At 41.4% G+C, this 25,684-nt stretch overlaps 1 protein-coding gene across 4 annotated transcripts in view; it reads right to left on the bottom strand.

Annotated features, from left to right (window-relative positions):
* Positions 1 to 22,023, bottom strand: part of nicn1 (nicolin 1) — a 29,244-nt gene extending 7,221 nt beyond the window's left edge. The window contains exons 1-5 of one of the 4 annotated variants that reach the window (XM_078414376.1): positions 21,947 to 22,023; positions 20,814 to 20,920; positions 17,143 to 17,328; positions 12,681 to 12,800; positions 10,086 to 10,148 (exon numbers count right to left, since the gene is read on the bottom strand). In XM_078414376.1, coding sequence (XP_078270502.1) covers positions 10,086 to 10,148; positions 12,681 to 12,800; positions 17,143 to 17,328; positions 20,814 to 20,920; positions 21,947 to 21,971 — 501 coding nt within the window. In that variant the 5' untranslated portion in view covers positions 21,972 to 22,023. Of the gene's footprint in view, positions 1 to 10,085; positions 10,149 to 12,680; positions 12,801 to 17,142; positions 17,329 to 20,783; positions 20,921 to 21,799 lie in introns of all 4 variants that reach the window. The other 3 variants (XM_078414374.1, XM_078414377.1, XM_078414375.1) reach the window with 3 other exon arrangements.
* Between the last annotated feature and the right edge of the window lie 3,661 nt (positions 22,024 to 25,684).

The following is a 25,684-nucleotide window of genomic DNA, read 5'->3' as shown; positions in this document are numbered from 1 at the left end:
ACCATAGTGACTATAGAGACAGAACGGAGTGAAAACAAGGACTGCATTTAAACTGACTGACCAAGTGCACTAACATAACATAAGACGAGTACAATGAATAAAATAACTGCAGTTGAACTACTAAGTAAGAAATTCCCCATATCCAAAGAGGATATTAAAAAACACTCTGAGAAATGGGAAAAAAGGACGAAAAAATTGGTTACAAAATGGCCCACGGAATGATATAAATATGATATAAATTTTGATATGAATTTTGATATAAATATGTGTGATGAAATGGAAGTGTTAATTAAGAACTATAAGTCAGAAAGTGGTGAAGGTGTGGAATTCTCTGCCTCAGAAGGCAGTGGAGGCCAGTTCGTTGGATGCTTTCAAGAGAGAGCTGGATAGAGCTCTTAAGGATAGCGGAGTGAGGGGGTATGGGGAGAAGGCAGGAACGGGGTACTGATTGAGAGTGATCAGCCATAATCGCATTGAATGGCGGTGCTGGCTCGAAGGGCTGAATGGCCTACTCCTGCACCTATTGTCTATTGTATAAGCCTAAGGATAAATCAGAAACCCGATTAACGAAAAAGGAAAAAGAACTAGACGTACTTAAATTGTTTAGAATAGGAGAAAGGCTGAGGAAAGCATACCAGGAAAAGAATACCACCCCAAACAAGAGTGAAAAACCCGAAAAACAGCATGAAAGTCAGGAGCTTCAGGGGAAAAAATCAACTCTGTACCCCAGCCTAAGGGACCCTGGGTATCCCCCTCCTTATTCCGGACAGGACGGAATAAAACAGTGCCCTTTGGTGGAAGGGATAGTGGAGATAGAGGGAGAAGTCGAAGTTTGGAAGAATGGGCAAGACATAAAGGAATATAGACAGAGAAGGGGGCAGCGAGAAAAGGAAAGGATAAGGCAAGAAGAACAGGAACTAGAAGGCGACATTAAAAGGTTGCAGGTCCTCAGGGATCTCAGGGACAGAAAGATTCGTGAGATCCGTCAGGCAGCAAATGAGGAGTATGAGGGAGGCTGCAATGCAGAAACACAGGCAAGTAATCAACAGGCATCAGAGAGGGCAAAACTGTGAGAATTAAGCAGAATTAGAAAGTGATGGGGAAAGAACAAGGGAGTGTAGAAGGGAAATAGAGGCATCCATAAAGCGCTTAGAGATAGAGATAAGGGAGATGGAAAAATATATGGAAAGAAAAAGAAAGGAAGCCAGGGGTATGCCCAGGAAGGAATGAGGTGGGAAAGCATACAGGTAGAACTACAACAAGAGATGGCAAACGAGACAGGAGCTGAAGGGTGGAATGATGCCATTACTTGTGAAAAAGACAGGACAAACCCAGTATATTCCTTGGGTGACCCGAGACCTAGAGGGGCTGAAAAACACCTTGCCCAACATATATAACGGGGCAGGAAAATGGATTAGGGCCTTTGAGGAGGAGACTACAGGATGATTATTGGCTATGGGAGATTTGAAGGCACTACTGGTGAAGGTAATAGGAACCACGAAATTAGCAGAACTATTTGAAATGGCTGGGATAAAAAACGCAGCAAATAACCCGATGATTGATGGCACGCCATTTGATCGAGTCAGGCAGAGGGTATGGCAGGCCCTCAGAGACTGTTACCCACTCAAAGTGCACCTAAAGACATTGAAAGGAGACCCGCTGGGGGACACGGAGAACCCAGCGGCTTATCTGGAGGATCAACTGAAAAGTGGAGACTTGAAACCGAACAAAACATAGACGGTAACGAGTTGATGACCGCTTTGTTTCGGACCGCTATAGTGGACGCAATGTCTCCTCGAGTTAAGTCCAGACTGGAGGAGGTGGTGGAATTGTCAACCATATCCCACTCCCAGTTCAGGGACCACCTGGTTCATGCAGTCGACAAATGTCGTAAGGAGAGACAAAAAAATGGTGAACCAACAAGAAGAGGTGCAGAGAAAGTTGATGCAAATGCAACTAGAAGAACTAAAAAAAGAAAGAGCGTGAAAAAGGAAAGAAAATGCTGGCAGTAACAGCAGACCTGGCTGAAACAGCAGAAGTGAACGATACACTGATGCAGAGTGAGTCCTATGACAGAGCCAGGCAGAGGCCAGAGAATCCCATGCCAATAATAAATGTCTTTGGGGGAGCTTCTCCTCAAATGTCCTATCAGGGGCAAATCAGATCAGGGAATCAGCCCCGACAGGACTGGGGCCCTCAAGGGGGAGCACAAGGAAGGGGAAGAGGAAGGCCAGTAGGCAGACAGGTAGTTGATAGAATATGTTGGGGATGCACCGGAGGCAGCGTACTTTTCAGTGATTGATCTCTGCTCAGCATTCTTTAGCGTGCCGTTAGTTTTTGTTTGCGTTTACTTACGGGGGCATTCAATATACTTATACTAGGATGCCGCAGGGATTTAAACACTCGCCTCATGTTTTCAATCAGGTACTGAAGGCAGATTTGGAAGGTGTATCCCTACATAGTACGTTAATACAGTATGTGGATGATTTGTTGGTCTGCTCTGAAAGTGAGGAGCAATGTGAGCAAGACACCCTGACTCTTTTAGAAAGGCTGGCGCACGGAGGCCATAAAGTGTCCAGGAAGAAGTTGCAGTTTTGTAAGCAACAGGTGGAATATTTAGGACGGTTGATCTCCAAGGGAGTAAAAGCTATAGCACCAGATCAAATTGAGGCAATAATTAAAGCTCCCAAGCCTCAGACAGTAAAGCAAATGATGACATTTTTGGGAATGTCTGGATATAGCTCAGACTGGATTGGAGAATATGCTGAAATTGTGATGCCATTGAGAAAAATACTGAAGGAAGCGGGACACACAAATTTGAGAAATGTTTTACAATGGAATGAGGAGGCGGAGACAGCTTTTAACACTATTAAGCGAGAGTTACAGTCAGCCCCAGCCCTGACCCTGCCAAATTATGAGAGAATCTTTCACTTGTACGTTTCAAACAGGCAGGAGGGCTACGCTGCAGCAGTACTGATGCAGGAAACAGGCATAGGTAAAGCTAAGCAGCCTGTGGCATACTACAGTACAAAATTAGATGAGGTGGCGCAGGGTTACCCACCCTGCTATCTGGGACTGGCTGCGTTGCACTATGCGTACAACAAAGCCTCATCTATAACCATGGGCTATCCTGTAACTATATATACACACCATAAAGTAGTAGAGCTGTTGGAGAAGGGGAAGTTTGTATTAACACCAGCCAGAATAATAGCATTTCAAATGCTGTTGACATTCCCAGACATTACAATACAAAGATGCACCACAAATAACATAGCTGATTATGTTCCGCTTGACTATGAGGGGGAACCCCATGATTGTGTTGGGGAAACGATGTTTTTTCTAAATTAAGGACGGACTTACAATCAGAACCACTGAATGACGAGGACAAGAAAGTTTTGTTTGTGGATGGTTCATGCTATAGGGATTATGATGGCAATCATGCAGGATTTGCAGTAGTGCAGCAGGACCAATCAGGTTTTCAAACAATCAGATTAGAAGCTTGCCCACAACCTTGCTCAGCCCAGTTAGCAGAGATTAAGGCTTTAACAACAGCGTGTGAAATGATGGAGGGTGAGAAAGCTGACATTTACACAGATTCAACATATGCACATGGGGTCTGTCACCTGTTTGGGGCAGTATGGAAGCAGCGTGGCTTCAAGAAAAGCAATAGGGACCCCATACAGCATTTTCAGCAAATTTCGGACCTAATAAAGGCACTGACTAAACCTAAGGCACTAGCTATCGTTAAATGCCAGGCACATAAAAAGGGAAATGACATGATCACAAAGGGCAATCATGCCGCAGACGAAGCAGCCAGAAAAGCATCTGGATGCCAATCAGCCATTATTGCCCCTCAGGTAAATTTGAACCTGCAACCCACACAGGAGGATATAGTTGCGATGTAAGGTAGGGCTACTTTAGCTGAACAAACAATGTGGAGACAGAGGGGAGCCAAACAGAATGTAGAGGGCCTGTGGACTACGGACGAAGGTTTACTGGTAGCACCTACACCTCTGCTGACCATTCTCATCTCAGAAGCGCATGGGCTAGACCACTGTGCAAGGGGGGAGGTGTTAAAGATGTTTTAAGGAATATAAAGAGAGATGGATTTTGGTCACCCTATCTACAGGCTTCAGTAGATTACATTTTGTCACAATGTGAGATATGTACTCAAAACAATGTTAGAAAGGGAATAGCAACACCTATAGGACATATACCTGTGCCCGAAGGACCATTTAGACACCTGGTTATTGACTATGTGGACATGTTGAAAAAAAAGTAAGAGGGAAAAGGTATATGCTGGTAGTAATTGATAGATTTAGCAGATGGGTGGAGGCAGTACCATCTAAGGATTTAGGTGCAGGAACTGTAGTCAAGTTTCTGACTAAATGAGGTCATCCACGATTCGGCATACCAACCGAAATCAGTTCCGACAATGGAGCGGCTTTTATTTTAAAAACAGTTAAGTTGGTGCTGCAAGCCCTGAGAGTGAAACAAAGATTTGGGTGTGTATACCACCCTCAATCTCAGGGCATGGTAGAAAGAGTTAATGGAACATTGAAGGCTAAATTGAATAAGATTTGCGCAACTACAAAGTTAAATTGGATTGATGCCCTGCCATTGGTATTAATGAGCTGTCGCATGCAAACTAATCGAATAACTCATTTAACACCACATGAGATGCTCACTGGCAGACCCATGCCGATGCCCAAATGGAGAGGTCCTTACAAGGGACCAAGTTTGGAGCAATTAGAGGTAGAACTTAAACAATACATGCAACAGTTAACTGATACACAAGTCTATTTACACACAGGAAAAGCAAAAGGAGCCAGAGGCGGACCAGGGAGAAGGACCTATTAAACCCGGAGATCAGGTCTATGTGCGAGCCTTTCGACGAAGGTGAAATGAGCCAAGAAGGGAAGGACCGTTCACAGTAACCAAGGCCTCACCGACTGCTGTTCAGGTAGAGGGCCGGTCCACGTGGTACCATCTCAATCATTGTACAAGGACTGTCCCACAGGCACAACCTGTGAATGACCTCGAGGTAAACGGGAAAGAGAACGAAAATACAGGAGAAGAGGTAAGCGAGCATGAGAACGAAAACGCAGGGGAAGGATCAGGCATTGACCAGATCATAAAGGAAGTCTTGGGGGACATTAGTGACTCTGAGGTTGTTGAAGATGAGGTTGTGGGCGTCGGTCCTCCTCGCGACAATGTGGACAGGGGCGACGGGGTGGGGGACAATAGTGCTTCTCCCGAATCAGATCTGGGAGCCCTCGATTTCACAGCTTTGGACTGGGTGGAACCAGACTGGTCCTAATACTACCCTGTTAGAGTTAGGGGAACAGAGGCGAGTTCGAAGGAACGTTGAGGATAGGGATGGCGATGACTCACATAACTTAGTCGCATGGCGCACAGCAACCACTAATGATTGGTATAAGTGGGCACAGTATACGGCACACACTATGCAACGATCACAATGTATCGTATGGGCCAATGCCAAGGAACAAATACTGGCTATACCAGACCCTCACAATTATACGCATTGATCAAGATTAGACTCTTCAGAGGTTAAACAGAATGCAGGTTACGGCTGGCTCTTTGGCTGGCTAGAAAATATTCTAGGCGGATGGGGGTCGTGGTTGGTTAAAATCGGGGTGACTATCGGAATCACCCTGCTTATAATTGCTATTGTGCTGTGTTGTGTTTTTCCATGTATTAAATCTCTTCTAGTGAAAGCTACTGCGAATCAGCTGCCGTTGCTCCAGGATACGGGCAAATTTGAGAAACAGATCTCTCCGATAAAATACTATACTGATGAGCAAGTTACTCTGGAAGATTACTAAGAACGTAGTTGGAAGGGAAGCTGGGTCTTTTTTCCTACCCTAGACATATGGGGGTAGGTTTTTGGCCGAGTGACCCAGGATGTTAGCATGTTGGAAGAAGAACACTGACAAACTGCACGTTCTTTATAAAATCCTAAGTTGGGGGGCTAATGGGTGAGAATGGATTTATGATTTGAGTTAACAGCATGTGCGTTTTTTGGTTTTCTTTTTCTGTGAGACCGTGTAGGTCTCAAAGGGGGGAATATGGGAGAATATTATTTTATGCATGATATTATTTGCTAGTATTTTATACATTAGACATTGTTACGGCATTATTTTATACATTGTTGTTTAAGGTTTGTAACTGCTTAGGCATTAGGCGCCTCTGTAACTAATTAAGGCGCTCTAGACAATCCATACCCTTGACACATCTCTGTAACATAACACTCCTTTGTATAACACTCCTTTGCAGCTTGTACCTTTGCTTTAGCCTTGATGATAAGGGTAGCAGAATCCGAAGGGATGGGGAGAATCCGAAGGGACGCATCTCTGTAACACTCCTTTGTATAACACTCCTTTGCAGCTTGTACCTTTGCTTTAGCCTTGATGATAAGGGTAGCAGAATCCGAAGGGATGCGGACATTCATCAATGAGTAGGATTTAATGGTGGCAAGAGAAGAGATAAGGAAAAACATAGGCCTTGGGGGGATGGATGGATGTGAGGGATGAACTAGCAGGAAATAAGGGAGGCGAAATATGAAGGGATGTGAGCATTGAGATAAGGATATATTACTAAATGGGATTTAATGGTGGCGGGACAAACAGGTACTACAAAGCAATGAAGGACTGAAGAAAGGGAGTGTGGGAGAAAGGGAGTGTGGGAGAAAGGGAGTGTGGGTATGAGGTAATACAAAGGAGATAAGGTTTAGAATAACCCTATAAAAATAGGCTGCCCGGTGTACTAAGTGGGCAGTCAGATGGTTGACATCCTGATTGTTCCAGCCGTTGTTTGCAAATAAAGGCTTTTAACTTCTTGAAGAATTCTCCGTGTCATCTGCTTCATTTTGAACACCGGTAACCACGACAACAATAGGTGAAGTAGGCCATTCGGCCCTTCGAGCCAGCACTGCCATTCAATGTGATCATGGCTGATCATTCACAATCAGTACCCCGTTCCTGCCTTCACCCCATACCCCCTGACTCCGCTATCTTTAAGAGCTCTATCTAGCTCTCTCTTGAAAGCACCAGAGAATTGGCCTCCACTGCCTTCGGAGGCAGAGATTTCCAAAGATCTACAACTCTCTGACTGACAAAGTTTTTCCTCATCTCCATTCTAAATGGCCTACCCCTTATTCTTAAACTGTGGCCCCTGGTTCTGGACTCCCCCAACATTGGGGACGTTTCCTGCCGCTACTGTGTCCAATCCCTTAATAATCTTATATGTTTCAATAAGATCCCCTCTCATCCTTCTAAATTCCAGCATATACAAGCCTAGTTGCTCCAGTCTTTCAACATACGACAGTCCCGCCATTCCGGGAATATCATATCATATCATATCATATACATACAGCCGGAAACAGGCCTTTTCGGCCCTCTAAGTCCGTGCCGCCCAGTGATCCCCGTACATTAACACTATCCTACACCCACTAGGGACAATTTTTACATTTACCCAGCCAATTAACCTGTACGTCTTTGGAGTGTGGGAGGAAACCGAAGATCTCGGAGAAAACCCACGCAGGTCACGGGGAGAACGTACAAACTCCTTACAGTGCAGCACCCGTAGTCAGGATCGAACCCGAGTCTCCGGCGCTGCATTCGCTGTAAAGCAGCAACTCTACCGCTGCGCTATCCTTCCTCAAATTTGGAGACCAAAACTGCACACAGTACTCCAGGTGCGGTCACACTAGGGCCCTGTACAACTGCAGAAGGACCTCTTTGCTCCTATACTCAACTCCTCTTATCATAAAGGCCAACATGCCATTAGCTTCCTTCACTGCCTGCTGTACCTGCATGCTAACTTTAAGTGACTGATGAACAAGGACACCCAGATCTCTTTGTACTTCCCCATTTCCTAACTTGACACCATTCAAATAATCTGCCTTCCTGTTCTTTCCACCAAAGTGGATAACCTCACATTTATCCACATTAAACTGCATCTGCCATGCATCTGCCCACTCACACAACCTGTCCAAGTCACCCTGCATCCTCCTCACAGTTCACACTGCCACCCAGCTTTGTGTCATCTGCAAATTTGCTAATGTTACTTTTAATCCCTTCATCCAAGTCATTAATGTATATTGTAAATAGCTGCGGTCCCAGCACCGAGCCTTGCGGTACCCCACGAATCACTGCCTGCCATTCTGAAAGGGACCCGTTAATCCCTACTCTTTGTTTCCTGTCTGCCAACCAATTTTCTATCCATGTCAGCACCCTACCCCCAATACCATGTGCTCTAACCTTGCCCACCAATCTCCTATGTGGGACCTTATCAAAGGCTTTCTGAAAGTCCAGGTACACTACATGCACTGGCTCTCCCTTGTCCATTTTCCTAGTTACATCCACAAAAAATTCCAGAAGATGAGTCAAGCATGATTTCCCCTTCGTAAATCCATGCTGACTCGGAACGATCCTGTTACCGCTATCCAAATGTTCCGCAATTTCCTCTTTTATTGACTCCAGCATCTTCCCCACCACTGATGTCAGGCTAACTGGTCTATAATTTCCCGTTTTCTCTCTCCCTCCTTTCTTAAAAAGTGGGATAACATTAGCTACCCTCCAATCCACAGGAACTGATCCTGAATCTTTTGTGTCTTTTGCCCTCACAGGAGATCCAAACCCTATGGAACACCACTAGCAGGCAACCCGATAAGGCCCCCTTTATTTCCACTCTGGCTTCTGCCAGGCAGCCAATCTTCTATTAATGCTAGTACCTTGCCTCTAATACCATGGGCTCCTATAGTACCCTCACGTGTGCAACCTTTTCAAAGGCCTTCAGAAAATCCAAGTAAACATCTGCTTAGTCCCATTTGTCTATGTTGCTTGTTACTTCCTCAAAGAATTACAACTGAATTCTGTCAGGCAAGATCTCCCCTTAATGACTGAGAGCTTCAAGTTCCTTCGTGTAAATATTACCAATTTGTCTTGCTCTAATCACATTGGTGCACTGGCGAAGAAAGCACATCAATGCCTCTACTTCCTCGGAAGATAATGGAAGAGTCGCCAAGACTCTTACAATTTCTACAGGTGCATTATAGAAAATATCCGATCCGGATGCATCACAGCTTGGTATGACAACCGCTCTGCCCAAGACAGCAGGAAATTATGGAGAGTTGCGAAGCAGCCCAGTCCATCACACAAACATCTCCCACCAAAACTCTCCATTCTCCCCACCATCCATTCCATCAACACTTCACCCTGCCTTTGGAAAGTATTAACACAATGGAAACCATTAACACAATTAAGAACCACTCACACCCATTCTCATTCTCTCTTCTTTCCTATCCTGTCAGTTAGAAAATACAAAAAGCACATACTACCTAATTCAAAGACAGCTTCATCCCCATCGTTATCAGACTCTTGAGTGTACCTTTCATATACTTCGGATAATTTCCCCATGTTCCAATCTACCTTATTTTAGGCCCTTGCACTTTTTAATCTGCACTCTCTTAAATTGTAACGTTATATTCTGCACTGTTTATTTTGTCTTTTGCATTGATTCCAATCACATGTGGCATGATTTGCTTGGATAACATGCTAAGTTGAGTTTTCCCCACTGCATTTTGGTAGACATAACAATAATAAACCAATCACAATGCAGATGTCAACTTCTATGAGCACTATTGGACAGCAATTCAAAAACAAAATCTTGGTTCATTTTCCATTCTGTTTAGGAACTGACGGCAATTGGTGAACCGGATTGAGAACAACTAACGGAGCATAAACCTGGAACTGAAACTTGGCCCTCAAAATCTGTATGTGCTTTAAACGTGGTCTTTCCAAACAGACATTGGATGATTTCATCAGGTGGCTAAACAAATATGGGAACATTGAATAATATCATTGGCTATGTTTAGGTACTGATGGAGGTACCTAAATCCCAGGAATTTATAAGTTATAAAGATTTCAAGTGCAGGAAGTGAATGGGAACGATTATGGACATCAGAGAATTTTGTTAGAATTTTGGTGGAAAACTTATTTTCCTCTTCAAAAGCTCAATAGATCTGCATTATTTCCTGGCGTAAAGATGTACATTGTACTCACATCACTTAAGTTCAAAGGTTGCTCTAAAGGAGTGAGCTTCGGAAGCCACGGTCCCTGTTCTTGCTGTAAAAAAGCATGTTGCATGCAACTCATTAATTAATTATTTAATCTACTTAGTTGGTTCATAGCCAATCTTTATTTTTTTACTTGTCCAACAAATTCTTCATTTCATTTCTGAAATAAGCAATTCACAAAAACTTCTAATTATGGAATTTATATTAGATTAATATTTTACCAAGTACAAAGTAAAAAAATGACTGATGTTAAGAGAGTTTAAATTGTGCATGCTAGTCATTTTCATTTATCTTCTTCCACGTTATCTGTGCAACTCGTTTCATGCCCCTGTCAACCTAGGCTTAATCTACTTGCAGTACACCCGGCATATTGAGGTATTTAGTCTATGCCTGAGATTGAAAAATGTTTGGCAAAAAGAATCAATTGTCTAAATGAGGCCAAGGATAAGCAATGATCTTAATGAATGGCAGTGATCACATAACCTACCTCTATTAATGCCCAGTTACACAAATTGTGATAAATCAACCAGAATTGTTCTTGGGTTTCTGCCTGGCAAAACGAGCTTGGTATGGTTAACCTGAATACAGACAGAATGGATCTGACAATTGACAGAGAGCTTAGGAGATTTTTTGATTGGCTATATAAAGGAAAATGTTACATCTATATGAGATTTGTACTTTGAGTTCAGAGAGATTCTATTGAGAAATTCTCCCAGGAGAGTCTCCTCTGGATATCTGCTTGTGCTGATTAGAGACCTTTTACATCTACATCCTTAGTTTTCGTGTGACTCGTTCAAAGTCAGAACAAAATTAGTTTAAGTAATTAAAAAAACCAATATCATGATGGTGACCATGAAACGATCATAAAACAAAATCTGTATAGTGCCTAAATGTCTTTCCAATAAACAAATCTGTCTTCTGATCCAGACCTCCCAACATTTGATTTTACAAATTCATAATTTTAATGTCCAAAATTCAGAATTTTACATCAAAATTCATAATATGGCGCGTAATGCAACTTTTCAGCAAAAAAAAAGTATGCATGCCAAATGCGCATACGCGTTGCGCTACGTTCATGTGTGAAAAACGACTATTATTTCCAAGTCTGCAGTTCTTGGACTATATGTACAATGACAGGCCTATCATGAGTATATTCTGCTATTTATAGAAAGGTTATTGAACAGAGATATTTTTTGCAACACAAAGAAAAAATTGTTTTGTTTTTTCTAAATTTAATTTGCTTTTTCCTTACACATCCCAATTCTCTTGGTATTGAATAAAAGAACAATGGTCATAAAATGTATGACTAAGTTATGAAGAAAGAGTTGATATATGCGACTCGACTAAGCATACGGAAGTACTTGTTGAAGTAAATTTACACATTAATTGATAATCAGCCCAAAAAGGTGGTAATTGGCTTTTCTGCTTTTTAAAAATTATTTTAACCCCGTCTTAATTAATATAGTTATATAATCTTGCACTTAAATTTAATATTTAATTACAGTTCCACCACTGATTTTCTGGCACTCTTAGTTCCAGAGCTTTGCTGGTTTATCCAGCTGGCCAAGGAAGTCGGCTATTGGGATAGATGTGCTGGCTCCAGCTGGGCTGGAGCTCCAGAGCCCCTGCTGCAGGTTGCAAATTCAACCCATCGATCGGCCATGGAAGTCCCGATGAGGTCGAGATTGGATGTCTTGTCCAGCTTAGGGGCCACATTTTCGGGGAGACTTCCAGGGCAGGGGGGGATTTCTCACAGAACCCCTAGCGACCTCTAGTGGCCGAAGTGACAAATTGCAATTACCGACAGTTTTGCGGAAAAATGTGAGGCAAAATCGGAATGGTGGAAATGAAATAAGAAAGCGGAAACTTTCCGTCAAATTCGGAAGGGTTGGGAGGGCTGCTGATCAACAAGCGACACCAGTCCTAGTTTGTGATATATGTTTGCGATTTAGTCACAAATTTTAAGAAGCTATTTTTTTAAGCGAGAGTCTACAATAACATCTGAATCAGTCTATGGTAGACATTTGTCAGGGGCAGCACAGTGGCACAGCAGGAGAGCTGCTGACTCACAGCTCCAGACACCTGGGTTCAACCATAACTTCGGGTGTTGTCTGTACAGAGTTTACACATTCTCCCTATGACCACGTGGATTTTCTCCAGGTGCTCCGCTTCCTCCCACATTCTAAAGACGTGTGGTTAATTGGCTTTGGTCAAAAATTGTAAATTGTCCCTAGTGTGTGAAATAGAGCTAGTGTACAGGGTGATTGCTCGTCTGCATGGATTCGGTGGGCCGAAGGGCCTATTTCCTCACTGTATCTCTACAACTATCTCTACAACAAAGTCTAAAACAAGTGCAAGCCAATATCCTCACCTAAGAGAACATTTTCCCTCTAGTGCTAGAATGAGTCATTTTGTGAAAAGCATTTTCTGGGACTGAACAGTAGAAATTCCCTTTAAACTTGCATGATTTCAAATCAGTACACTGAAATGGCTTTAATTACAACATTAAGCATTTTTACAAAGGTACTTGTAACTAGTCCCAACTTAGGCATTTTGAAGGATGCCCAATGCTGATACTTACATTTTTGTTGTTATTGTACTCATATACCTTGATATCTTCCAATGTAAAATTCACCCAGACTGGGGAAGGCTGCCTCAGGATCAGCCGCACTGTCATTACATCATTTGGTTCAAAAAGCATCTAAGGGTGAAGCCCAATACACGTTATCAATTAATTTACAAGTTGTGTGTCGCTGACAAAATGTCAGTGATTTTCTGCAGTAGACTAATTCTAGTACGACCTGCAAACATAAGTGCACCTGCATTTTCTATATATTATCCATATATATGCATAATACTAAAACTCTTGGTTTGTTTGTGCGTATATGTTTATGTGTGTACCATGCCCTCTATACAGCCAAAATGGTACACGACAGCGTGACAATATTAGGCCCACCCTACTCACCATTCCCCCGTGGTCTGAATGAGCCCACTTTTGTTACTTTTTAAAAACAATTTGCCTAATAAACGTTAATAAATGCGCTCCCGGGTGGACCAGTGGGAGGACCGGTGCCCGTCCTGGCGTGCCCCGCGCCTGACCTTCCCCCCGTGGTGCAGCGCAGCGGAGAGGATCCACAAGATGGCCGTCCCCGCCGCACTGCAGGAGAGGCTTTGGCTCCACATCCGGCCTGCAGGAGAAATGGGTACGAGGTCAGTGCCTTCTCCCTGTCCACTCCCGCCCACCCACGGCCCCGGGAGACACCCCCCCACCCGGCAACAGGTCCATGCCGTCGCCGCCGTTTCCCGCCGCTCACCGCAGATCTCAGCCGAGCTGCAGGAGACGCTTCAGCTCCACCCCCGGCCCGCAGGAGAAACGGGGCCGAGGTCAGCGCCTTTTCCCTGTCCCCCACGGGGGCACTCCCCGCCCGGCAATGGGTCCACGGTTGGGCTGAGGGAGGAAGGAGGGGAGGGGTAGGGGGGTGGAGAGGGGAGGGGGAGTGGGTAGGGGAAGGTGTGAAGGGGATTGGGGATGACACGGAGGGGGCTGGGGGGAGACACGGAGGGGGCTGGGGGGACACACGGAGGGGGCTGTGGACACACACACGGAGGGGCGGGACCGAGGAAGCGGGGGGACGACGACAGAGGGGGCTGCTGGAGAAGCAAGAGGCAAAAGGAAAGGTTTTGCATCTCCTGCAGAAAAGTATCAAGAGAAAGGAAAGAGTTAAGTGGAAATGGAAGAGTGAATGTCTACAGTTCAGAGGAAACAATGCCTTTGAAAGTTAAAAAGCAAATGGAGATCATGTGTTGAGGGAATGTGTTGAAGGCTCTTCAGATAGTCTTCTGACTTCAGTACAGGTAGTTCTGCTATAACGTGCGTTACAACAGAAATTGGATATATCATGATTGATGAATCATGATTGATGAACTAGGGAGTAACTATTTGTGCCACGCCGACTGGTTTTAATGATTTTGATTGAGTCATTCAAAATTACTCTGAAGAAGGCCTCGACCCGAAACGTCATCCATTCCTTCTCTCCAGAGATGCTGCCTGTAACGCTGTTACTCCAACATTTTGTGTCTACCTTCAAAATTACTCTTAACCACTTGAAAGTTAGTTTGGATATTAACAAGCAGAGAAAACAAAAACTGTTCCCATTTCACCTCCAAGCAGCAAGTAAACGCCATTGTCTCTTAAGAATATGATTGTCAGTTTAACCGCAGATGGTCACTGAAATTGATAAGCAGATGCTACCATTGACACATGCAAAATGCTCTAAACAATGTAATATGCAGCTTTTAGTATTTTTCACTTGCAGTAACAAAAGATAAATTTGTAGATATTTAAAAGACTTATTTCTCAAAATTCTGCAGGAATAAATAACAATATTGCACTGTTTTATAAAACTACTAAGGGTAGAGTCAGAGTGATATAGCACTGAAATGGGCCTTTTGGCCCAATGTGTCTATGCTGACCAAGATGCCCATCTATGTTAGTCCCATTTGCACACATTTGGTCCATATCCCTCTAAATCTTTCTTATCCATGTACCTGTCCAAATGTCTTTTCAATGCGGTTATTGCACCTGGTTCTGGCAGCTTATTCAATGTACGGATCACCCTCCGAGTGAAAAAGTTACCTCAGGTTCAATATTTCCCCTCTCACCTTAAATCTATGTCCCTTGGTTGTTGATTCCCCTACCCTGGGAAAAGGACACAGTACATTCACCCTAACAATTCCCCTCATGATTTTACACACCTCTGCAAGATCACCCCTTAGCCTCCTGTGATCCAAGGAATAAAGTCTGAGCATGCCCAAACTCTCCCTATAGCTCAAGTCCAGCCAACATCCTTGTCAAACTTCTCTGTACTTTTCCCAACTTAATGACATCCCAGAGCAGGGACACCAAAACTGAAGGGTCCTGACCATCCCATATCCATTTTCAGCAGAAATGCTGCCTGACCCCTTCTATGACAACCCTATTAGTCTTGTAGTTGCGTGCAGTCTTCTGGCATATTTGTTCTTCTAATTCCCGCTGACTATTTGGGGGTCTATAGTATGTTCCTAACAAGGTGATCAACCCCTTTTAGTAAATAGTTGGCCAAAAAAAGAATCAGCTTTAGTTCGCATGACCAATTCAAATGTACAGCGCGTCATTGTGACGAGTTTAAAATTCCCCCCAAAAAAGCAATGTAAAAACCAAGACCTAGGATCTTTAATTGAAAGATGTTGCGTAGTTTCATACATATTTCCAGCCTGTTGGAATCTCATTGATTCAAATAATTGAATGAAGGATCCTTCTAATTAAAACAAATTGCATTCTGACCTTCTCTCATCTAATGCTATCATTTGAGATATTTAATTTCTCTTGAACTTTTGTTTATCGTAATCAACATTAAATGCAAGTATGATTTTTAATAATTTGAATCAGTGATGTTCATTTCATTTTTTGCAAGCATTTTCATTATGAGCTGTTTCGTGGACTATGCAAAGGCCTGAAACACTGTCAATTGTCCATTTTCCAAAATGTGGGAATGGATGAATTGTGAGATTGTGTTCAATTCATGAAGCAATTACTGTTAAAGAAGTTTGTTGTTTTGCCTATGAGGGCAAATTACCAAAAAGATGCAGCTTCTTGTGTGTGAATAAAATAACTACTATTTTTAACAATTGAGGATCAGAAAATACCCAGTAAAATGTAACAATATGGTAAGCATCTCTTGCCTTTTCTCAGTTGGTGAAACTTACTCTTTCCTGTTGATCTACTGGAGTTGGTTTGATAATATATTGGCTATAAGCAAATCCTGCAGAGACTCCAAAAGTTACAATTAAATTCTCTCTCGCATGTGGTTACTAAGACTGCTGGATGCTAAGGTAATTTATACTTTGCAATTGTTTTTTTTGTCATTATTTACCCTTGAGAAACTGATATACAATGCATTCAGGTAGCCTCATCCTATACCCAATAATATTTAAATTTGGTAATTTTGAATTATTTTGTGTGAAAGTAGTGCTGCTATAACTTGATAGTCACGTTTCTAACAAAACTCGTCTTGTAGAAAGTCACAGTATAAAGACAATTGTGTCAATGGGGAAAACGGGATTATAGGGTTTCAGACTCACAATGTTATTTTTCCTGCTGGATTTTCAAGACTAAAAGGTCTTTTTGGTACGTTTATTTCTGTTACTGCAAGTAGTCATACAAAAGGCTGCACATTACATTGTTTAATACAATTTCATTACATAAATGTCAACAGAAGTGATTGCTTATCAATTTCAATGGCCATCTGTGGTTAACATAGCAACTGTATCCTTGGAGCCAAATGTGTCTGATTGCTGTAGAGATTCTTTTTATTTTGTCCTTCTACTATTTAAAGACAGGTTGCTTGTCAATTTCCAAATTAATTTTAAAATGGTTCTCTATTTCCTGATCGATAACCAATTCAACCTAATAATGTGAAGTGTTCCTTAATTCATCTCTTACTCAATATCCAATTTGTGTTATGGAAACATGTATTATAACAGACGTACCTGTACAAATACGGCTATCCAAACCGGAATAGAAATAATATGTTACGGTTGAAACATTGCCTAAATTAAAATGGTAACCATTTTTGATTAATCCAATGTGATTTGAACCAAATGTTAAATAGGAAAGGTGAAATTCTATTATATATAACTACCTTTTAGTTTATACTAGACCAAGTGGACCCGTTGGGCCCAAACCTCTACTGCATTGGTGCAGCACCCTCTCCACCTCCCCTCCACCTACCCCCTCCCTCCTTCCCCTCCCCCCCCCACTCCACCCCCTTATCCTCCCTCCTCCCCCTCCCTCGGAGATGGATTTAAACTTTAAAATGTGAATAACTAAAAATATAACACCAATTTCAATGAAACTTCTTCCATTAGCACCAAAGGAACGACGATGAGTAAGGTGGGCCTAAAATAGTTTCGCTATTGTGTACCATTTTGGCTGTAGTTCAGGAACAAATGAGAGCTTTAGTATATAGACAGATTAGCAGATGATATTTAGAATCAAGCCTGACCTGTTGCTTGGAGATGGAAAAGTAATCTTGTGATCCATTCTCCGTGTGAGGATTGGACATCAGACACATGTTGCGTAAACAAGTCTTCCACTTCAATACAGCTTTGTCAGACTCTCCAGACACTCGTTGTTGAAGGCGTATTGTTAAGAATGCAGTGTAATAATTCTTAAATGTGATTTTCCTAATCTGGGCAGTGAACAGCAAAGCAAACCAGAGTTGAGTGTCAGTCGAATAGATGAAATAATATTGTCCAACGAAGTGACTAGAATACAAAAAAACAGGTAAAACAAGAGGTCTATAAAGACAAATGTAACACAAAGGGAATGCTCGGCATTAAAAAGTCATATTCATTAAAAGGTTGAGGTTCTCATTCCCAATGGCAAAGACTTTGTGATAAGTGTCAGCCATTTATTTCAGCGCATTCTAGAGTATATTATATCCTCTTAATTTCTATGACGGCAACATCCATCTCAAATTAATTATACGTCATGTATGAAAGTGTGTCATTTTAGGATATTTTTTTAGTCATGGAGTGACATAATGTGGAAACAGGCCCTTGGCCCAACTTGCCCACACCGGCCAACATGTCCCAGCTACACTATACATCTTACATGATGTATAATGAAATCTTTAATATGTACTTAGCTGTTAAATAGTTGATTAACAACCTCTCTGGAACAAAATATTATTGAGTTAGCAATATCAGCTTATAAAGACGTCCATAATTTTGTCATTTAAAATGAAAAAATAAACTTAACGTTTACAAATATTTTTCCTATGACCTAAATCTGTATTTAAAAATCTTAATTTTGTTCCCCTAAATGTTAAGGATTGTACAGTTAGAAAGCCTGAAAGTAAAGAGCAGTATTTGATGGTGGTTGGCTGCTCAACCTAATGGCTGACGTTCTTGCTGCTGAAGTCAGCATCTCTTAGTGCTGATTACTATTAGCAACCAATGGCAAGAGATGAAATCCATACAATTGATGTTGCTGGCATTTCTGGACTGTTTTCTCAGAGGTCAGCAGCAGAATGCAGGCATAACATTTTATCCTTCATGTTGTTTTCCATTTCAATTAATCTCTTCTATCCATACAACTGTCCTTCTACGTGCCAACTCCACTAACGCTGGCCATTTTTTGCTTCTCATATGCATATCCCACCACTGAAAGTTGTAATTTAAGCTGATTTGTTTCTTAACTCTGGACAGCCATTCTTACAAAAATACTGGCTCCATGGAACAAATACATCCTTGTGTAAATTGTTTGTATCACAGGCAGATTTTGCTAATTTTTTGTACGATGAGTCTCTACGTCTACCATTTGTTCTTATATTTTTCTGAAACTCCATAAATCTCTCTGAAAAAGTTCCTCTATTCATTAATCATTTTTTGGATAGTCATTTCCAGTGATTTATCATTATTTGAGAAGAACTCGTCAAGCAATTCACAAAATGGATATCAAGCAATCCACAAAATGAATATCACTCCAAAGAGGCACACAAAGATTATAAAACCATGCTCAAAGTTACAGCAAGAGATGGTAAAGACGAGCGAAGCTTCAGTATCCAAGCTTGCAGTATCCAAGCAAGGGTCTGAAGCCAGATCTCTATCGCCCAAGAGGACCGGCAAGGACTGGCCACATTAGGAAGTCAACTGCAAGACATGAGGCCTTGCTGATTTTAGAAACTGAGGATTCAAGAAAGACGAATGATGCCCTGAATAAAGATTTGGAGGCACTGGAGTCTCAATAAGCACAAGCACCTTGCACCAACGCCTCATTGAAGTCGGTTGTATAGCTAGATGTCCTGTGAAAAAGCTATGAAAAAGAAACAATACCAATACAAATGTATAAAGATTGGACAATACAGAAAATACGAAGATATAAAGATTGGAGAAAGGTGTTATTCAGTGACGAAAGCCATTTCCTGGTTCAGGTTCAAAGTAGCCAACATGTTCAGAGAGCCAGTGAGAAAATGCGGTGTTGGTTCACTGCACTCAATTGACAGAATGATGAGACCATCACAATATATCGATTTATTGCAGTAAAGCTTCGTGCCGGGAATGGTGAAATCTTTTCCAGATGGATCTGGCGTTGTACCATACATCAAAGAAGGTGACCCACCATTTTTGGCAGAAGGGGATATGTGCTTGGACTGGTCTGATAACTTACTTGACCCAAATCCAATTGAGAATGTGTGGTCAATTATCAAGGAGAGACTGAAAGGACTGTACCACCAAATAGAGGGTCGATACCATAATTCAGCTGCAGTATTGAGAGGAAATTAATCTTCGGGAACTGTCAACATCTGGTTGATTCCATGCCAAATTGTGTCAAAAACAATGCAGAATAGTGGTGGATATATAATGTACTAAAAACAAAATGGTGCAATGATAATGAATAAAAGGTAGCCCAGTTTATATTGGTTTATATCTGAGTGTCGGCTTGATTCAATTAATTGCACAAGAATGTAGCTCCTTAGCTGAAATGGTTTTACAACTCCCTATGTCAGTGTTTAATGACTTAGACGAAGGGATTAAAAGTACCATTAGCAAATTTGCAGATGATACTAAGCTGGGGGGTAGTGTGAATTGTGAGGAAGATGCAATAAGGCTGCAGGGTGACTTGGACAGGTTGTGTGAGTGGGCGGATACATGGCAGATGCAGTTTAATGTAGATAAGTGTGAGGTTATTAACTTTGGAAGTAAGAATAGAAAGGCAGATTATTATCTGAATGGTGTCAAGTTAGGAGGAGGGGGAGTTCAACGAGATCTGGGTGTCCTAGTGCATCAGTCAATGAAAGGAAGCATGCAGGTACAGCAGGCAGTGAAGAAAGCCAATGGAATGTTGGCCTTCATAACAAAAGGAGTTGAATATAGGAGCAAAGAGGTCCTTCTACAGTTGTACCGGGCCCTGGTGAGACCGCACCTGGAGTACTGTGTGCAGTTTTGGTCTCCAAATTTCAGGAAGGATATTCTTGCTATGGAGGGCGTGCAGCGTAGGTTCACTAGGTTAATTCCCGGAATGGCGCGACTGTCGAATGTTGAAAGGCTGGAGCGATTGGGCTTGTATACACTGGAATTTAGAAGGATGAGGGGGGATCTTATTGAAACATATAAGATAATTAGGGGATTGGACACATTAGAGGCAGGAAACATGTTCCCAATGTTGGGGGAGTCCAGAACAAGGGGCCACAGTTTAAGAATAAGGGGTAGGCTATTTAGAACGGAGATGAGGAAGAACTTTTTCAGTCAGAGAGTGGTGAAGGTGTGGAATTCTCTGCCTCAGAAGGCAGTGGAGGCCAGTTCGTTGGATGCTTTCAAGAGAGAGCTGGATAGAGCTCTTAAGGATAGCGGAGTGAGGGGGTATGGGGAGAAGGCAGGAACGGGGTACTGATTGAGAGTGATCAGCCATGATCGCATTGAATGGCGGTGCTGGCTCGAAGGGCTGAATGGCCTACTCCTGCACCTATTGTCTCTGTCAAGCTTCCCTTTACAAGCTCCTAGCTCCTTTATCAATATTTTGGTAACTTCTTTCATCCCCATGACTGCTTATTAAGCACAATATGATTATAGAAATTGACATGCAGTAAGCAAACAGTATTTTCCCCCTTTAATTGATATGAAAGATACAAGTGTCACATACATTAGTGATTCTCTCCTTTGGAAAAGTCACCTCTATAACAAACACTCCAGGCTTCGATGAATCCGTTTTCAAATCCCCACTCTGTAGTGCAACTGGACTTTTTATTAAACATGTAATGCAGTTATCTGCCATTTCAGCTGTGTGGGTATAATAGGAGAGTGATATTAGATGTTACCACATGTCTACTGAAATACGGAACGTTTAAGACAACAGTTTAAAGCTGCCTAAAGACTTCCAAATACTCAGGGGAATTTCAAATTTACACAAATTCCTTTAAATCTTGCATTTACTAAACAAAGTGGTGATGCAAAATAAATATTTTAATATATAATCTACATTGAAACTATACATGGTCTTTAATACTTCCAATTTGTTAATTTATAATGTATACCAATTAACATTACCTATCCCAGCTCCAAAAGGAGCAGTACACAAACTAAATCTTTGTTTTGGTGAGTTATCTAAATTCACTGCAGGGTTTTGCCTCCCAACTATCATTCAGAAACTATCAATCTACTTAATCTGCAAAGTACCAGCTGCTAATAGATTCCTTAGTAGGAAACGATACAATTTGTCTCGGTTTTAAACAATTAAGAGGAAAACAGAAACTAGTAGTTAGTCATAATAAACGTATTGGAATCATCTTGTGCAGGGGCCCCAAGACGTTTGTAGGCAAGATACTCTGGCGCAATTGAGAGTTACATCCTTGGGTCGCTGCCGTTTAGTTAATTACTCGTAAAGTGAGTCCTGAAATAAATTTCTTCCAGTTACCAAAATAATACCTGCATTATTACGTTTGGGGCTCGCAACTGAATTTCAATTTAAAATACCTGAATGAGGAAAATGAGAAAGGAATTTTATTTAGCTGGAAGGTGGAGATGGTATTTTGTTCCTACATATAAATGACAGGAATAATAAATATTTTAATAACATAAATTCCATATTACTGTACTGAAATAGTCCAGAAATAGTTTATTTACAGAAAGACTGTAAATTATCTTAAACTGAATACTGACCTGAACGCGATTCCATATGTATATTAAAACTATGTATAATACATCGCAAACATATTATCTTACATTGAGCCAGAAATTTAGTGCTAACTCCTTGAATTGCTTTTTATCTATAACTGAATGAAATAAAGATTCATTTCTAAGACCAACCAGCAACCGCAGACAGCGCAACCATGGCGTCAGGTCACGTGAGGAGGGGTGTGTGTCTCTTTCTCTCTTTCCCCCCCCCTGCGGCGCGGCAGGTCACGTGGCTGACGCCGGCGGGAGTCGCGAGCTCGCGGACCAACGGCGACTCGCGGATGAAAGCGCGTGGATCCGGGGCGCACGTGACGCGAGACACGGGGATTGGAGGAAAAGGTCGTGGCGATCACGTGGCTTCTTCCCTATATAAAGCGCATGGTCGGCCTTTCGCGCGCAGGCAGCGGCGATAAACATTTGTGGGTGGATTCGATGTGGCGAAAGCTGCGTAACGGGTTCCCGTCCATCAGGCCAACTTACACCTGAGGGGAAATTTACACAAATTATTGCAACTTGATTAAAACGAGGCTCTTCTGGGGCTTGTAGTCTGTATTACACGGACACGGCCAAGAGCAACAATAGTTGAACAGGCTCGCTCCACTGTTTCCTCATTAACTCGAAAATAGTAAGTCTGAGAGTTCGTGACTGAGACAAATATTTGGCGTGCAAAGTCTATTACAAGGACGCAGCCAATATCAAAACCCCACTAAGAACGGGCCCTTTCTGGATGACCAATGCTAAATAATGTTTCTTTTATGTACTATAAACAAACAATGTTTCCTTAAACAAAACTTGGAAAGAAGCCCTGACATGCTGAGTTTTGTTTCTTGATACTGAAGTTTGTGTTATTGAGAAACTGACGTGTTTATTTTGTGCATTACAATCAAGTAATGTTTCCCTAAACAAAACTTGGAATTTGTTGGGTATAGAGGTGAACAAAAAGCTGGCAAAGTGTTTCTGAACCAGTTTTCAATTAAGATCAAATCACAAACTCCATTTGAAAATTGATAAAATCAGGAGTTTTATTCTAAAAATTGCATGAACATATGAAATTCAGTACTCGTGTCGGTGGTGTTTTTGATTTCATGGTGGCAGAGCATAAAGCTGTATTTAACTGAGTTAGAAGTTGTGGAGGAAATCTAATGTGCCATAATAATCTAATGAGACCCATAATAATGGTGGTCTCATCTGATAATTGATATCTGCCCCCCCCCCCATTCATGTTGCCCAAATTGATGTTGAATTCATCTCTTCATTCTGGTGGGGGAGAAACATCCAGAACTGCCATATGTGGTCCAGTTACCATGTTAACTGATAAGCACACCTAGAGAAGGACAAATGGGATATTTATGGGTTTAATGACACTCAAATTGATATTGTGGTCACGAAAGGATCTCATTTGGCAGTTGGCATCATCTACAAGATGGGCTTGTGGCATTTAAGTTGATGAGTTATTCCCATGAAATGTCATTAGAAATGCTCTTTGTGACATGGACAGGCATTTTGTACATTTCAATATCCAGAAACAGCCAAATAAATAATAGGTCTGGTGAAATACTCCACTGATGGCTAAACCTAAAATCACTGCAACATAGTTAAAATAAATGTGGTTTTATTAAATATTGAAAACAAATTAAAATCTTTGCTAATGTATGTATATGCTGCAAATATCAAGGTCTAATATATTTGGCTGTAATCTGCATCAAGTTGAACTATATATGCACTTAAAAACGTGCACATGTGAAACAATTGGTTGAATCCAGTTGCTCTGAACGTAATTAAAATAAGTCAGATCATATTTACTAGTACAATATACAATGGTCCAATGAAATACATGATAATATACAATAAATTTGACGTACCAAAAAGCAGAATGGTGCAAAAATCGTTGCAAATGCAAAAACATACAAAAGAGTAATGGAATAAAAGCTAAGAGTACATAAAAGCACCTCTGGGCTGTGAAAGATGATTGGTTCAGAACTCTAATGGGGAAAAAACCTAATAGGCTTCTGGAGCTGTCTGCCACTAGAGTTGTCAGTCTATAGTGCCTATATGTCTGAGAGTACAAGTTAAAGCAAGAAGACTAGAAAGTTAACATTTTACTTAACAATTGCCATCAGTCCCAGAAAAAATATCCACCTCAAAATATCCTTCCTGTGCTAATCATTTCTTCTGGAACATTCCAATCTCTATAAGTGCCGTAGTCTGACATTTATCTGAAACAAAATAGGCTTTCAGTGAATTACCTTACTCCTGCCACATGTTTGCCCGTATCTAAACAAACTTACAGACTGTTCTTGTATTACAGTGCCCTCCATAATGTTTGGGACAAAGACCCATCATTTATTTATTTGCCTCTACTTCACAATTTGAGATTTGTAATAGAAAAAAATCACATGTGGTTAAAGTGCACAGTGTCAGATTTTAATAAAGGCCATTTTTATACATTTTGGTTGTACCATGTAGAAATTACAGCAGTGTTTATACATAGTCGTCATATCCCTCCCCCCATTTCAGGGCACCATAATGTTTGGGACACTAATGTCATGGAAATGGAAGTAGTCATGTTTAGTATTATGTTGCATATCCTTTACATGCAATGACTGCTTGAAGCCTGCGATTCATGGACATCACCAGTTGCTGGGTGTCTTTGGTGATGCTTTGCCAGGCCTGTATTGCAGCCATCATTAGCTTATGCACGCGCGTGTGCTCACACAGTTTTCGTTGCCTTCATTTTTTTCAACCTGCTCTCGTGTCTCAGTGTCCACTATAACTACAAAGTGTTTCATTTTACGAGTTATGTTTCTTATCAAGAAGATTGCCTAGCAAGCATTACTTTTATGATTGGTATTAACTTACAGTTGTAGGCTACAAGAAAGTTGTGATGAGAGAGAAAAAACTGCTATTTTGGCTAAGATTGTTTCGAGAGCAACACCCTTTCCATTAATAAAGCATTTGAAATCGAACATTAACAGACACAAATGTAGACCTAACGAAACAAATTATAAATGTAGGCTATACAACTGCACTTAATTTTTATTAGCCTGCTTCCAGCAATCAAACTCAGACAACAGTTAATTTTTATTGAAGTGATCAAGTATACAATAATAGAATTGTCAGAAAATGAATGAAACACAATATTATGACACTCAATATTTCATAATACATGTCGCAGTGCATCGAATAGTGTCACTCATTTTTCAATTGCTGTTTCCAGACACCTGACATCTCTTGGCTTTAACCAGCCTGTCAACATCAGGGACCAGTTTCTGGGCAGTTGTGATTTTTATAATGTCATTTAGATGTCTGTCGGCTATGAGCGCAGTTTGGATTTGTTAATGTTCATTATGGAGAACGCCTGCTCACAGATATGTTGTCCCGAACAGTGCATTCAGAAAGTATTAGACCCCTTCACTTTTTCCACATTTTGTTAAGTTACAGCCTTATTTTAAAATGGATTAAATTTCTTTTTTTTTTATCATCAATCTACACAATACCCCAGAATGAAGAAGTGAAAACAGGTGTTTAGAATTTTTTACAAAGTAATTAAAAAAATGTAACTGAAATATCACATTTACATAAGTATTCAGACACTTTACTCCGTACTTTGTTGAAGCACCTTTGGCAGCATTTACAGCCTCAAGTCTTGGGTATGACGCTACAAGCTTGGCACACCTGTATTTGGATAATTTCTCCCATTATTTGCAGATCCTCTCAAGCTCTGTCAGGTTGGATGGGGAGCATCGATGCACAGCTATTTTCAGGTCCCTCCAGAGATGTTTGATTGGGTTCAAGTCCGGGCTCTGGCTGGGCCTCTCAAGGACATTCACAGACTTGTCACAAAGCCACTCACTCCTGCGTTGCCTTGGC

This window comes from Rhinoraja longicauda, chromosome 17 (genome assembly GCF_053455715.1).
Source record: "Rhinoraja longicauda isolate Sanriku21f chromosome 17, sRhiLon1.1, whole genome shotgun sequence".
NCBI classification, from domain to species: domain Eukaryota; kingdom Metazoa; phylum Chordata; class Chondrichthyes; order Rajiformes; family Arhynchobatidae; genus Rhinoraja; species Rhinoraja longicauda.
This window is presented reverse-complemented; position numbering and strand designations above follow the sequence as displayed.